At 49.9% G+C, this 16,618-nt stretch overlaps 1 protein-coding gene across 7 annotated transcripts in view; it reads right to left on the minus strand.

The window, feature by feature from the left end:
* NMNAT2 (nicotinamide nucleotide adenylyltransferase 2) overlaps positions 1 to 16,618 on the minus strand; it is a 217,688-nt gene that overhangs the window by 11,359 nt on the left and 189,711 nt on the right. For all 7 annotated transcript variants that reach the window (XM_061383453.1, XM_061383446.1, XM_061383449.1 and 4 more), the window contains one exon: positions 11,733 to 11,809. In XM_061383453.1, coding sequence (XP_061239437.1) covers positions 11,733 to 11,809 — 77 coding nt within the window. The remainder of the gene's footprint in view (positions 1 to 11,732; positions 11,810 to 16,618) is intronic.

A 16,618-nucleotide genomic window follows, 5' to 3' on the forward strand; every position in this document is an offset into this window, starting at 1 on the left:
GCCAAAATCTTGGTATTCTCCTTGATTCCTCTCTTTCTCTCACATCCCACATTTAGTCCATAAAGCAACTCAGTTGACTTGGTCTTCAAAAGAAATCCAAGAACCTGCTCATTCCTCATCATTTCCATCACTTCTACCTTCAAGCCTCTTCTGGTGGGTTAAATAATGGGCCCCCCAAACACCCAGGTCCTAATCTCTGGAATCTCTGAATGTTACAAGATGTGATTAAACTAAGGGTCTTGAAATTGTCCTGGATGATCTAGGTGGGCCCTTATGTAATAACGAGGGTCCTTACAAGAAGAAGGAGAGGGAGATTTAACTCAAGAGAGAGAAGGTGATATGAAGATGGAGCAGAGAAGATGCTACACTCTTGGCCTTGAAGATGAAAGAAGGGGCCATGGCGTGCAACAAGTGCAGCTCAAGAAGTTGGAAAAGGAAAGGAAACAGATTCTCCCTGAGGGCCTGAGGAGGGACTTCGGCTCTTGACTACGACTTAGCTCTGGCCCAGTGAAACCCATTTCAGACTTCTGGCTTCCAGAAATGAAAGAAAATAAATGTGTGTAGTTTTAAGCCACCAAGTTTGCAGCCACAGAAATTGTCCATCTCCATCAGCTCCCACTTGGATTGCTCTGGTCTGTTTTTCTCTTGCCTTTTTCCAGTCTATTCCCAACAGCCAGACCGATAATGTGAAATATCAGTCAAATTATGTGGTTCCTTGGCTCAAAACCCTTCACTTAAATACCGCCTTCTCACAGAGACTTCCACTGGCCACGCTATTTCAACCTCCAACCCTTTGCATAGAGACCCTCACCCTCCCCACACCCTCTCAGTCCCCATGTCCTAACTCTTCTTCATTTCCTCATTGCATGTGTCTCTATCTAACACCTTGTATATTTTCTTTGTTTAACCTTACTTTTGCCTCTTTCTCTCTCCCCTATGAAGGTAACCTTCATGAAGGTAGGGAATTTTGTGTTTCATTCATTGCCATGTTCCCAGGTGAAGAGGATCATACATGCTCAATATATACTGTTGAGGAAGAGGACTAGTTAGCTGATATACTCTCCCACTTTAGGATGTGGAAAGCAGCCCCAGTGTACCTAATGGGAACTCTAAGAGACTCCAGGAAGTGACTCTAGAGACTTGCAGGTCTCCATGAAAAGCATGGGTAATTTTACTTCTGAACTTTCCCAAACTTCATCTGATTGGTCAGTGGAATCCCCTGGGGGAGCTTTACAAACAATAACAGGCCCAGGGATTTTGATACAACGTGTCTACAATCTCTCTGTCTTTACAAAGCTCCCTAATCCTCCTGAGGTCCACCCACTTTGGGATTATTGTTGCTTTTAACAATAGAGACTTCCCTGGTGGTGCAGGGGATGGGAGGGCTTCCCTGGTAGCTCAGCTGGTAAAGAATCCACCTGCAATGCAGGAGACCCCAGTTCAATTCCTGGGTCGGAAAGATCCCCTGGAGAAGGGATAGGCGACTCACTCCAGTACTCTTGGGCTTCCCTGGTGGCTCAGATGGTAAAGAATCTGCCTGCAATGCAGGAGACCTGGGTTCGATTCCTGAGTCAGGAGAAGAAAATGGCAACCCACTCCAGTATTCTTGCCTGGAAAAGCCCATGGACAGAGGAGCTTGGCTACAGTCCATGGGGTCACAGAGTTGGACACAACAGAGTGACTCAGCACAGCACAGTGGATGGGAAGCCACCTGGCAATGTAGGGGACATGGGTTTGATCCCTAGTCCAGGAGGATTCCGCCTGCCTCAGGGCGGCTAAGCCCGCGTACCACAGCTACTGAAGCCTGCCTGCTGAAACTACTGAACCTCACTTGCCCTACAGCCAGTGCTCCCCAACAAGAGAAGCCACTGCAATGAGAAGCCCCACGCACCTCGGCTGAGAGCAGCCGCCGCTCGCCACAACTAGAAAAAGCCCTTGCGCAGCAATGAAGACCCAGTGCAACCAAAAATAAATAAATAAACACAAATTTATAAAACAATATAGGCAACTGCCTAAGCTGCTAATACCCTGGCTTGGTGTAGGATGAAGTCAAAATGAGATAGCTGTGGGATGGGCACTCTGGGAACTCCAGCAAAAATGAGGACATCCCCCCACCCCTATGCCCTAGAGCGATGAGGGCAGACATCTGACCCTAGGAAACAGAGTTTCTCAAGCTCTCTCTGCCCATGGAGCCCTGGGATGGAGCGTCTGTTCCAGCTCGAGTGGCCCAACACCTCCTATGTCTTCACGGAGATGTCTCTGCTGGTCTTGGTCTTGCCTGGGGGAGAGGAGGTGGGTGGGCAGAGGCATTCTGATTGGCAAGTCCCTCTCCTGACGTGACTGCTGTGACCTCATTGACTGCTGTGACCTCATTCTGCCACACCGCGGTGAGCAGGATCAGGGTACAGTCTTCTCCCCCGCCCGCAGCAGACAGTGGTCTCTCAGGGTAGCTCTGGCCTGTGTTCTGTCTCAGAGGTGGGGGTCTGTGCCATTCATCCTGCTTCAACTTCCTGCTCACAGGCTCAGCTTTGATCATATCTTTTAGTCTTCCGGGGCAAAGGGTCCCTGGGGGCAGCAGGGGTAGGGCTGGGGAGAGGAAGTGGGAGGGGGCAGACTCTGCTTCCCTTCCACGTGGGGAATCTAAGGAAAGGATATGACACATGTTGGGGCAGGAAGCAGCTTGGCCTTGGGAGGGAGAACACTCCGGGCAACTGGGCAGCAGATCTCTTGGAAGGAATGTGGAATTACCATCTTCCCTCAGGAGGCAGAATTTCCAGACCTGCCTTACTGGGTTCCACTGATACCTGGCCGGGAAGATGCCCTGTGGTCTTAGTTGGGAGCTTCCCAGCACCCCAGGGCTGAGCATGACAGATATGGCTTCATCTCTTGGCTCAATGACTATCTAGTGGGAGACATTAAACAAATGATGAATGATTTCACCCGTATTGCTCTGAAAGATAAGGTGGGTTACCAGTAAGTGGTACCACTATTAAAATCTTGTAGTGGCTAATTGTCTTCCGGGTAACTGACAAAAGTCTGGGCCGCGTCCTACTGTGGGGGCTGAACTCCTCCAACCAAGCTGTTTCCAGGTGCTCTTACATTCTTTCATTCAAAACTTCTGTTGAGTGTATGTGGTGAACTGGACACTGTCTCGGTGTTGCCCAATAAGATGGACACGTTTAGTGTGCCCACAGAACTCACCTACAGTCAGGAGAGGTCATAAACAAATAAATATGTAAATAAGAAAACATCAAGTGGAGCTAAGTACAATGTTGAATATAAAACAAAATGACCTTGAAGCCCAAACCTAAATGGCAAGAAGGAGCCAGGCATAGAAATACCTGGGAAAAGAACATTCCCCGTGAGGCCACAGCTAGTGCAAAGCCCCTGAGGTGGGAAAAACTATTCAAACAAGGAAATCAAGTGTAACTGGAGCACAGAGAGGTAGGGCAAGTACAGAAGAACCAGATCATGATAAAGATGGGATTTCATTCCAAATGCAAAGAGAAACCATTAGAGGATTTTAAATAGAGGGTTTGACTTCCTTTAGCAGCAGAATCCAATTTACATTGACCTGCCCAGGCAAGTCTAACTGCTAAGACCCTCTGTGGAATCATTCTGAGATCAGAGTTTGAAATCCTGACCATCTCCCCAAACAGTTCTTCATTCTCAAGGGAGAGGATCTGAATCTCTCGGGCTCACTTGTACTTGTTCTCCAGATGAGAATATTCAGGGATGAGCAAGGGACTACCAGCAGGAAGGGGAAGCAGCATTTATCAGGGTACCTATATGCACCAGGCATAGTGCAAGGAGATTTATTTATTAATGCATTTAATCCTTACAACAACCATTTTCTGAGATATGTGCTTCAGTTCCCGCTTTATAGACAGGGAAACCAAGACTCAGTGAGATATAGTAACCAGTCCAAGCTGCACAGCTAGTGAGTGAATTTGAATCCACTCTTGTCTGCTTTACAGGCTCTCTCTTTTTTTTTTTTTTTTTTACCACATCATGCCTAATTTAGATTCATTTAAAAAAAATTTATGTTGTATTGGGGTATAGACAATTAACAATGTTGTGGTAGTTTATAGGTGAACCGCGAAGGGATCAGCCATACATAAACATGGGTCCATTCCCCTCCAAGTCCCCCTGCCGTCCAGGCTGCCACATGACATTGGGCAGAGTTCCATGTGTTCCAGCAGGTCCTTGTTGTTTATCTGTTTTAAATATAGCAGCGTGTACATATCTATCCTGAACTCCCTCACTGTCCCTTCTGTCCATCCTTCCACTTCTCCCTTCACCTCACTCCGGGCAACCATAAGCTCGTTCTCCAAGTCTGTGGGTCTGTTTCTGTTTTGTAAATAAGTTCTAGATCCATTTTAAGACTCGCAGTTTAGTGACTTGAAATTTTTTGGTTTGAAAATGTAATCTATCTTCATTTTTTTCTCCAGGCTTACGGTGAGCCATGTCCTCAGTTCATTACTCCACATCGCCCCCTACAGTATGTAATTTTGTGTACTTCTGAGGAGGTTAAACCAGATGCGAGACCATCCAGCAGAAGCCACGCAGTAGGTGAGGGGCATCTGAAACATGCTCCTCCCATTCAGGCAAGAATCCTCCACCCATGGTCTGCACCCGGCTTCTCTCTGGAGGGAGGGCTGAGCAGACGCTACTGCGGGAATGCATTTTCAGGATGGCTTCCTTAGTGCAAATAAATGAGTGACCCTTCCAGGGGATTTCCCAGAGGAACCCCACACCCATTTCCAATCTGCTTGGGGGTGTGGGAAGGCAAGGGATTCCAGCCTCAAGTCAAAAGCCTGAAAACCAAAGCAACAGCGCCTTTCACACGAGAACCCTATCTCCCAGGGTAGGGGGTAAGCTGCCTTTCCCTGGGCTGGAAACGCGGCAACAGGCTTATCAGTGTGGGGGCCTAATCCCCGGGGTGGAAGAGTCCATCGGGCTTCCTGGCTGGGGCGGGACTGTCTGATAAAAACCATCTGAGCCTGAAAAGCCAAATGTTTGTCTTTGCTCCATTTGTCCTGGAGCCCTGGGATTTCTTCTGGAGTGGCCAGTGCCCCAGGCTCTTCCTCTGTTTATTTTCTTTGGTTGTTTTCCCATAGCTGGTGGATGTAGGAAGCAGTTAGCCCATGCCTGGTTGGCTGGAAAAATGTAGAATACAGCCAATTAGAGCCAGCCAGCCTATGGAATGCTGGACTGAGAAGTGCAAAAAGAAAGAAAAAGAAAAAAATTAAAACTTCCTCATTAGCCCATCTCTGGTGCCTGATGTTCCACCTCCAGGTGTTCATTCCTTTGAGTTAAATATTGACCCTTGCTCATTTGAAATGCAAATACCATTTTCAAGTGGCAAATACATGTAATCATTAAACTGAAATGATTTTGTCTGCTTGCTGAAAAGTCAGAAGCCTCCCAAGCAAAGACCAAGATAAACCTTCTGTTTCAGCCAACAAGAACCATCTCCCCAAAAGGTCTTATTCCTACCACTGGATCTTTGACAGCCTTCTCTCAACCCCCAAAGCCCTTCTCTTTGCACTCACTTAAATCCAATCCTGCCCATCATTCAAAGCCCAGCTCAAGCTGCTGAAAGAAAGTGAAAGTGAAGTCACTCAGTCATGTCTGACTTTTGCGACCCCATGGACTACAGCCTACCAGGCTCCTCTGTCCATGGGATTTTCCAGGCAAGAGTACTGGAGTGGGTTGCCATTTCCTTCTCCAGAGGATCATTCCAACCCAGGGATCAAACCCGGGTCTCCCGCATTGTAGGCTGACGCTTTACTGTCTGAGCCACCAGGGAAGCTGGGCTACTATGAACTACATGCCATTCTTCCCACTTGTCTGTCTTACCTGCACTAGGGAACTGAACATATGCAAAGTCCTGCTCTGCTGTTAATAGCTAAGTGGTCTTGGACAAGTCTGGTTTCCCAGATGGTACAGTGGTAAGGAATCTGCCTGCCAATGCAGAAAATGAGGGTTTGATCCCTGGGATCGGGAAGATCCCTTGGAGGAAGAAATGGCAACCAACTCCAGTATTCGTGCCTGGGAAATCCCATGGACAGAGGAAACTGGTGGACTGCAGTCCATGGGGTTGCAAAGAGTTGGACACCACTGAGCATGCACACGTGCATGCACGCTCGGACAAGTCCAGTCCAAGTGAGCCCTGGTGTCCATATCCATAAATGGACTCCACTTTCAGGAGGGCTCGGGGGGTTAACTGAGATAAGCCATGAGAAACAAGAAGAGTGTTTATTGTCTGTCTCCCCCATAGAAGGCAAAGTGCACATGGTCGGAAACTTGATGTATTCTGTTCTCTTTGTTCCTTCAGCCCTAGAACAGTGTCTGGGACATGACAGGTACTCAATAAATATTTTAAAACCAATGAATAAATAACAGCCAACATTTATTGACTGCTTACTTAGTTCAAGAACTCTTTCAAACTTTCTGTATGTTTCATTTCATGTACTATAATGAACTAATAGAATAAAAACTGTAAGATATTTTTAGCAAGTGCTGCCAGGACAAATAAAGTACTTACATTCATACTGGGCACTCAGTATTAGCTGAAAGATTGATGGAAGGAAAGAATGCCTGAATCAGAATTAATTTGCCAGATTGCCTTCCATTATACTATAATGGAAAAAGCAGCTGGCCGCATAAGATCACTAGACGATGGGTTTGTTTGAGGGAGGGGAGGAGGATACGAGTTTCCTGTCTCACAAATCTGTCATGACTTGACCCTTTCGGCTTTGGCCTTGCCTTCTCACAGGCCCTGGTCCAGGCCCGGATACCTGCTTCCCTGCTGGTGTCAGGATGTGTGCCTGCTGTGTGCTTAGTCACTCAGTCATGTCTGACTCTGTGACTTGGTCATCTGCAGCCCACCAGGCTCCTCTGTCCATGGGATTCTCCAGGCAAGAATACTAAAGTGGGTAGCCATTCCTTTCTCCAGGGGCTCTTCCTGATCCAAGGATCAAACCTGGGTCTCCTGCATTGCAGGTGGATTCTTTACCACCTGAGCTACCAGGGAAGCCCAGCGTCAGGATGCAGCACAGCAAAGATCAAGTCTCCTGGGGGAGATTATCCTAATTAAAAGCTTGGGAATGGGATGGACTGGTGGGGACTGGGTCACCATCTCCAAAAGCGGGTCCAGGAAACTGGATCTTGCTTTCTCTTGCGAATCAAGAATGAAAATGCCAAGTGCCAGACCATGCAGAAGCAACTCTTCTGTGTTCCATGGAGAGAAATGTGATGAATATGTATGGCATTTTCTCTCCATGGAATGTAAGGAAAAGGGGTGTGTCACTGGTCAGAGAAGGTCAGAATTCACTAAGGGCTAATGGATCTTTGTGTCTATTGGGAAATGCCCAAGGGATGTGCTTGGGTTGGGGTGAGCGGTTGTGTAATTACATTTCTGGATGGAGAGCATAGGTTCAGGAATCCAAAGCAAAAGAATGAGCAAGACTGACTCAATTGGAGAGTCTGTGATTGTGCTGAGAGAGACCTTGGCAGCCCTGTTGTGGAACAGACTGTCCCAGCTGCTTCTGACTGGGTGGGGACATTGCTGCTCCATGGCCTCTGGTGAGCGTTCTTTATAGAAGGGTGGAGAGGCTCCTATGTTCCCCACAGACCTGTTTGAACTAGTGGCTTCTCCCCTGCTTTTTTTCTGAGGATTCTGGAGATGACATGGGAAGCTGGAATGGAGAGCAAGGACATAGGACTTTTCCAAGAAACCTGGCTCTCTTCCCCACCTTTCTGTCCCATCACTGGCAGATTCAGAGCTTCAGGCTCATGGTCACTGAGCACAGATCCGTGGCCATCGAGTATCACTCGGGACACCGTGTAAATAAAAGTGTGTTCTGATAAAGGGTTCACTAAATGAATGAAACTGGGGGCAGAAGTGGGTCTCACATACCTCATCCCAGGTAATCTCATAGTTAGGAACAGAGATCCCTAAAACCAGCTGCTTCCAGGCAAACTCGGGAGGGTAGAACAGAGGCAGGAGGTAAATGGAGCATGCCCCCACCCCACCACCACCCACCAGGGAAAGCAACTGGAATTCATTCCCTGTGGACAGAAACTCTGAAACATCAGTAGCAGTACAATCAAGAGAGGAGGCTGAGCCCTGCCTGGATAAGAGATAAGAGACTACACATTTCTCATTCTCGAAGTCAAGGAAACCCTCCCGACTAGAAATCTCCTTAAGAGGTCAAAAGTGGAGTGACGCCAACTACCCACAGGCCTCTTGGGTGAAATCCATCTTGGTTGAGAGATGTGCATAGACATGGGAGGCTCCTGAGATATACCAAATACACACCCAGAACCAGACAGATTGAAATGACTGGCCAAAGGAAACCTGGAAGAAATGTCTCATAAAGGTGATTCAAACTATCACGAGGGCGTGGCTCTCTGAGTCCGCCCATGTGTCTATCCACACGTACTGTGTTCTCCTCCTAATAAACAGTTCGCTTGTTACACTACTTGCTGTCTTTGTGGGAATTCTTTTCTGCAGAGTTGAAGGGCCAGGGTCTTGTCTCGGACCACTGATCTAGCGGCTAGGATTTGGTGCTCTCATCTCTGAGACCCGGCCTCAGTCTCTGGCCAGGAACCGAAACCCGGCTTCAAGCCACCGCCGGCTGAGGCCACCTGAGATCATAACTTCCTATTAGAATCACCAGAGTTCACCCTGGACCAGTCTTGAAAGAAGGACCTTTCTTTCCTAGACCGTAAGCTCCAACCTTCCCCCAGTAAGGACAGTGGGATAAATCACTGAGTGGCTAGCTAGTTTCATGCTCCCTGTGTCCACTTTTGTCCAATCCCCACCCTATTTCTAGCGGAGAACCAGAGCCTTTATGAAAGGAATTTGCAGGGCAGAAAGCAGAACGTTTTGAAGCCTCTGGCTTTAAACACACTGACGAGATGTTCCTTGAGGTCCTGAGGAGGGAAGAGACAATAGGGGCGCTATCTTCAGAGGAGAAAGAAGAGGTCCCACTGCCCCCTGCTCCTTCCACACTAGAAAGAAGCCAGAGATCTGTGAAGCCCACCCGCTGCCCTAAGGGCAAAGCCTCAGAAGAAGACAGGGGCAGGATCATAGGTGGGTGGGGTTCAGCACGGGGCTTCCAGACTCAGTCAGGAATCCTATTCTCCAGGTGGGCACAGAGGGCAGGGCCACCCACCTCCAGGTCCCGAGAGGGAAGATGTGTGTGGCAACCCCGACGAAGAGATGCTCGTGTTCGGAGCCCATGAGAGCCTCTCAGGTTCTGCTCGTCAGCAGTGACTGAGACCTATTTCCCATCATCCCTGGGGGTAGTGATTTGGAGTTGAATTTTCATTTGGTATGAATAAATTACATGTGATATTTCTGGCACACCTCTGTTGTGGCCTGAGAGTCACACTCATTATGTAAGGAAACAACTCCATGATTTTTCTGTTTTTTTTTTTTGTTTTGTTTTGTTTTTGCCTCTACCTCAGATGGCATGATTCTAAGGATTCCACAGAGTCTTCGTGGGCGCTTGAGGGTGGGGAGGTTGGCACTCCAGGCTCTAGAAAATCCTCTGGAGTGAACCCTGAGGGGCTGCTTCACCCAATCGCCCTCCTGCCCATGCTGTGGATGGGCATTCTCAGCCCCTTCAGCCGCACAGACGTGGGGTCCCCGCTTGGTCTGGATCTGCTGCACCTCTGGGAGTAGCCAGGCTGGGTGCTCTGATCCCCAGGGTGACGGTCAGGTGGGAAGATGATTGAATAAATGGGTGTCAAGTCTGCCTCCACTGCCACAGCCCCAGTACATCAACAGCTTTCGGTTTCTCAACTTTTCTCTTTTAACCAACGCATTCCTCTTCCGGTTGGTCCCACTTGAGCATTAGGGACCACCCGGAAGAGAAGTGACCTGGGGCTCTTTTCCCTGGTCACTACAAGTTGGACCTGACAAGGTCAGGAGCAGCCGTTTCGGAGAGAAGCTAGAGGCTCTGCTGTCAGCGCAGAGAGGCTGGCTGTGTTTCAGGGGCCCCCAGTTGTGTCCGTTTCAGGCTCCAGAAAGCTCGTGTCTGCCCTTGAGAGGCCCACATTACAAGTCACATGCAGCAAGGAGGCCCTTGAGACGTCCTGCTCACGTGCTGGCCCTTCAGGCTGCTGCCCTGTCACTTTATCCCTGTAAATCCCCTCCCTGGCTGCCAGGGCCTCCCCGTGGGAAGGGGCCTCCGGCTACTGCCTGGATTTGCCCGGATTCTTGAAAGAGCTTTGCTGAAATCTTGTACAGAACTTCGCCCGCATTACTTTTTCCCTTCAAAGCAGCTTGCGAAGTAGAGAGGAAAGTAAAAGTTAATTAAGCTACTTAATCCAGAATTGAAAAGAGGTTTAAAATTTCACCTGCAAGAAATTGTTCAGGCGTGGAGAGGAAAGGGCTTACACAGTATAATTCGTTTCCCCTGAAACTCTCCCTCCCTGCTTGGTTATCACACAGCGTGTTAGCATTTATGCCCTTCACCTTGAACGTCTCTGTTTATCGATGTGTCTTTTAGGTAGATTCACTTATTAACAGTTGTATGTCACTGTGTGTCAGGTGCTAGGCTGGGCACTTTACAGGGACAATCTCATTTAATTCCTCCCAAATCCTATGAAGGTACTATTACGATGGCCATTTCTGAGATGGGAAAAACTGATGCTTGTAATATATCTTGTCACAAGCTGTGCTGAAGTAGAACTGAGATCTTGAGTTTCACCCTGAAGGTTGTCTCTTTTCTCTTTCTCTTCAGAGACATATATGTACATGAGAAAATTTCACAAGCTGACATCTCGCCACCTAATACTTCCGGGCAGAGACTGTATTGTATATTGCTTTTTATCTGTAGCATTCTGAGATTTTAAATCTCAGAATGCTACAGATAACATTCTTTAGGTTTAAAAAAACAACCAAGGCTCAAAGGAGTTGAGTGATTTGCATGGGGTCACACAGTAAGTAATACAAAAAATGTACTAAGTCTAGAATATCTGCCATGAGAAACCCACTTTCAAAGGGCCATGGGCTTGGGAGCTAGCATTAGGTCTGACTAACAGATGAATGAATTCATGAAATAACAAAAATGAATGTATGTCTAAAGGGTGAGGAACTTATGAATTAGCTAGTTTAAGACCATCTCAGCCAGATTTGGTAACAACTTGTCCACTGAGCTTCTAAAGGGTATAGGTTTCAATTCCTGGTTCCCTAAATCCCAAGTCAATTGCCAGAAGGATCCTACTGACCTTTTATCATTAACTTCTCCCCTCTTGACCCTTTTTCTCTTGTTAAGAAAATTCTAGGGTGGTATTTATCACCTCTTCAAAAAGAATCAAAGGAAAACAAAGCACATAATAATTTCAAAAGGGCAAAGGCTTTTTCTTTTTTAAAAAGACCTCTCTCCCCCACCTCTCCCCACCAGCACACATACTCCAAGTGCTGTTTGGCGAAGGTATTCTATGACTCAGATTGCTTTTTTCCCAGGGGCTTTCCAGGAGCAAGCATGAGGGGGAGTGAGTGTAAAAATACAGGAGGAGATAAAGCTTGGGGGTAGTGAGAATTTTTTCCCATCATGATGTGAACGATTGCCCTCCTGGGAGCTCAAGGGAGATGGGAGACTCAAGCTGGGGAGGGAGGCTAGGTGGGGAGGGAAGACCAGGGGTCAGAGTCGAGTGCGCCTCCCCATCCTGCCCCATACCAGCTGTGCGCAGGCCATAACCCTGCTACTCACATCTGCCTCGTTCCACAGTCCTGGGATGCAGAAGGACTCCAGAAGGTCACTGCCACACAGCAGCAAGATCCGCAGCTCTGAGGAGGGGGGACAAAGTTAGCAAAGGGAGAGGGAAGCATTCAAATATCAGCCTTCTTCCTCTGACCAGCACAGAAGCGTCCCATCCCTGGGGCTCCAGAGCCCAGTTCCAGCAGGCAGCACGCTGTGTGCTGCCCTGAATCCTCTGCTCAGCCCTCCCCCAGGCTCATTTACAGACCACTCTCACTCCCTGCAGGAGGAACCTCTCTCCTGCGGAATGGAGCAGACAGAGAGTAACTGTCCTGGTTTGCTGGGACTGAAAGATTTCCAGGGTGGGTTTCATGCTAAACCAGGATGTCTGGTCACCCACAGTCTAAGGCAGCTACACGCCTTGTGTGAGGTCTAAGAGGCTCTCTTTTTTGCTCTATGTCAAACCAAATTGCCCATGGAATGTGGCTTCTCTGCTGCTGGGCATCCTCTGGGGTTTGTCTTCCATCACAAGCGTGACGTGATGGGGGCAGGGGACATGGAGTGCACCCTCAATTCACCAGCTGGCTCAGCTCATCAGACGTCTTCCCTGTACGTGGCCACTGTCCTCAGCAAACGGCTTGAGAAGCGAGCCTGCCCCCACCTTTCCAACTCCCAGGCACGTTTCCAGCTTATCACTAGTTTTTCTTCCCTTGTTAAGCCCAGTCTGAATTATCCCAGTGAGGCCACTGTCGCTTAAAACAGGCAGCAAACTGACTCAGGCATGAAAACTGAGCAACGGGGGTGAAAAAGAATCCTGGGATTCTCAGAACCACGTGGGGAGAGACCTCCACCTGGGATGAGATTCAGGTCATGTGTTGGTTCCTGGGTACTTTCCCCAGGCTCTTTCATCAGGTGCTGTGCTTAACTGCTCAGCCGTGTCCGACTGTTTGCGACCCCATGGACTGTAGCCCACCAGACTCCTCTGTCCATGGGATTCTCCAGGCAAGAATACTGGAGTGGATGGCCATGCTCTCCTCCAGGGAATCTTTCCCAACCCAGGTATCAAACCCAGGTCTCCCTCATTGCAGGATTCTTTACGGTCGGAGCCACCAGGCTCTATCATCAGGGGGCTGTGACTGTGGGCATCCTGTCGGAACCAGTGACACAGCCCTCCTCTGAGCCTCCAGAGACCGCTGCCACCCTGGCCGCAGAGGCTGAGGGCCGGCAGCTCTGCCCTCCTCAGACCCCGTAGCTAGCTCAGGGACCTGTGGAGGACTTTCAGGTGGTGAGCGCGCCCTGGGTGCAGGCTCAGTGGGAGACTGCTGGGCTGACAGGGTCAGCATCTTACAGTCCCAGGTCGGCACAGCTCACCCTCAGGGAGTCCCCTGCAGCACCGGAGTCTTAACGCCTAAATATTCCTGCAGCCTCCCACCTCCCCCTCCCCTGTCACACTGTCATCTAATGTTCTGTTTACATCCAGGGACCTTAATAGAACTTTATATACCCAGGGCCTAGCAGAGTGACCTGCGCACAGTAGGTGCTCAGGATGTGTTGAATGAGCGAACGACAGAGAGGCTGGCCACAGAGGCCTTCTGGGTACCCCGGGATGGCAGTGCCAGATGGTGACTGTGGCCTCGGCTCTTGCAGCATGGAGGCCCTGGTCATGGTCCGCCTCCAGCCTCGGGATGGCCGAGAGGAGCCAGACCGGGCTGACTCTGGGGTTCCTGATGTCCCCTGTCCCCTGCTCGGAGCCGCCCAGAGTTCCAGGTCAGATCTGTTGAAAGGCTACAGCTCTATAACTGTGGGCCTAAAACTTCGGTTTGGAGGCCATGTCCAGGAGACATGCTGGCCCTCAGCTTTTTCTACATCAGTGGTTCTCAACCGGGGGCAATTCTGCCTCCAGAATTTGGCACGGTCAGGAGACGTTTTTTTGTCGTCAAGGCTGGAGAGAGAGGTGTGCTACCGGCACCTAGTGCTGGGAAGGCAGGAACGCGGCTCAAAAGTCCACAGGGCACACAGCCAGCCCCCACACCTCAGGGTTACGCCTGTTTCCTATGACAACGGCGGTGTGGTTGAGAAGCCCTGCTCTGTGGCCACGGAAATGAATCTCTTTTCAATTCCCTATCCAGAGACTCACTTTCTCACTCGAGTATAACGTGGGATTATTTTTAAAGCCAAAGCACAGCAAGTTAAAGCGGGGGGTTTCCACCTTTGCTTGCAGCACCGGAACGGATGGATTTGTCACAGACCAGAGGCCCCAGCCAGAGAAGGCAATGGCACCCCACTCCAGTACTCTTGCCTGGAAAACCCCATGGACGGAGGAGCCTGGTAAGCTGCAGTACATGGGGTCGGTAAGAGTCGGACACGACTGAGCGACTTCACTTTCACTTTTCACTTTCCTGCATTGGAGAAGGAAATGGCAACCCACTCCAGTGTTCTTGCCTGGAGAATCCCAGGGATGGGGGAGCCTGGTGGGCTGCCGTCTATGGGGTCGTACGGAGTGGGACACGACTGAAACGACTTAGCAGCAGCAGCAGAGCAGCAGCAGAGGCCCCAGCAGGGCTTGGGAATCCCATGTGTGGCCGCTGGAGGGCAGCAGTGGATTCTCCAGTTTACCCTAGGAGATGAAGGCTCACGTTCTCAGCCTGCAAGTCTGAGACAGGCCTGGTTAAAAAAGTGGAAATGGCGCCATAGATGCTAACTGAGCTAGGAGAAATGGCTTTTTCCTTCTCGTGAAGCGTGCAAGGGGATTTCAGAAAGAGGAGGTGTGAGCCAAAGGGCCTCACAGGGCAGTGGTCTGGGGGCCAGGCTGCTCCTCTGGGCCCCACTTCCTTCCCCAGTTCAGGATCCAGGGAGCCAGAGTCAGCCCTCCTCGGTCACACTCTCCTCTCAGCAATCCTGCTTCTGTGAAGCCCCAGGCCCCGAGGCCCTTTCCAGCTCCCATCACACCCCGAGGCAGCAGCCACCTGTACCACGCCAGGCCACAAATCCATCCACACAACTGTGGCCACTCAGCTTTCCTTTCTCTGAGAGAGGGGGTCAGATGGGGCCAAGCTTCACAAGGAATGCTAGGAGCATGGCCATGCAAACACCCACTGCATTCCCTCTCTGTCCAAGGGGGGACTCCCCAGGCTGCAACCTGATACACGGACCCTGGGTGCCGGGGAGGTGAACGAGGTCCCAGGTGAAGCTGGCTCACAATACATTCTTCCCGGAACAAGGTATGGGAGGAAAGTACACACTGGAATACAGTTGAAAGGTTGAAGACTGCTCTGAGCGCGGCTGGTCAAGAAGACTTTGTCCCCGAGACGATAGTTACTGGCCAGGTATGGAACCGCCAGGCAGGGGGAGTACAAGGCTTTTGGGTGTTTGTGGCTGTGGAACCTGGGGGTGAATGCTCCTGCTGGTTTTGGGGAGCATCCAGAAGTACTCTTTCCTGTGGCCTTCAGACAGCCATGTACTGGTAAATAAAAACTATTAAAACTTAAAGAATCAAGGAGTTTCGAGTACTTATTACCTCTGTTTTTAATACAAGGTATTTAACTGCTGTGCTTAGCCACTCAGTCACATCTGATTCTTTGGGACCCCATGGACTGCAGCCGGCCAGGTTCCTCTGTCCGTGGAGATTCTCCAGGTAAGAATACTGAAATGGGTTACCATGCCCTCCTCCAGGGGATCTTCTCAACCCAGGGACAGAACCCAGGTCTCCTGCATTGCAGGTAGATTCTTTACTGTCTGAGCCATCAGGGAAGCCCAAGAATACTGGAGTGGGTAGCCTATCTCTTCTCCAGGGGAACTACCCGACCCAGGAATTGAGGGGGTCTCCTGCATTGCAGGTGGTTTCTTTACCAGATGAGCTACCCAGGAAGCCCATTTAACTGCTACTTAGTATAATTTAATTTTTTTGACTGAGTTTAACAACCAACTGGTACAATTTCTGAAAATTTTCAAATGGTTCAGGAGGTCAGTATGAGTCAACTCAGGTGCATCACTACCGGGGATCAGAGGACAAGACCCAGAGAAGTTCCTAGAAATGATGTCACATCTGCTAGGCCTCCTGGGAGAACCCAGTGCAGCCCTGCCCCTTCATCCCTAGGAGGGGGGCCTGGAGTATCTTTGCAGCTGGAAGTTGAAGATTGAGCATGCCCGCTGGACACCCAGCTGCCCCCGATCCTAGCACCATGGAGATGACACCCTGGCCCCCTGCCTCCCTTCCTCCTCAACCATCCCTATTGGTTCAAGGTTGGAAATTGGAAACCTGAGAAACGGCAGTGTGTATGTGTTAGTCGCTCAGTTGTGTCCGACTCTTTGCAAACCCATGGATTGTAGCCCACCAGGCTCCTCTGTCTATGGGATTCTCCAGGCAAGAGTACTGGAGTGGTTTGCTGTTTCCTTCTCCAAAATGGCATTAGTTGGCCCCAGAGTCAAAAGAACGAGGGCTGGATCTTCAGCTCTCCTGCAGAGTTGAATTTGGATTTGTAGGAGAGAGAGACCCAAAGATGGATATTCTCATTGATGCTGAGTCCTTTGGGGACTTCCAGCTGTCACTGACCCTCCTTGTCACCTGGGACCTGCAGCAGCTCGAGCTCCATTCTCGTCCGTCTGTGCTTTTCTGGCTTCAGACACTTCTGTCTCTAAGCTACTCTGGAACCTTGGGAAACTGTGCTTCCCGGCTTGTTTCCTAGGGCTGCTCAGGACTCATCTCATTTCTAGGGGAGTCAGCGCCTTCCCATCCTGACAGCTCCGTGCAACCCCCTCCACCTGCTCTGGCCTGGGGCCTTTACTGCCTTCACACAGTCAGGGCCTTAGTGTCCACCCAAGGCTGTGGGGGAGATCGCAGACATGGCTCCAAGCACTGGATCCCTCCACTGAGGAAGGTAGGGGATCTTCTGTGGGCA

Source organism: Bos javanicus, chromosome 16 (genome assembly GCF_032452875.1).
Source record: "Bos javanicus breed banteng chromosome 16, ARS-OSU_banteng_1.0, whole genome shotgun sequence".
NCBI lineage: Eukaryota > Metazoa > Chordata > Mammalia > Artiodactyla > Bovidae > Bos > Bos javanicus.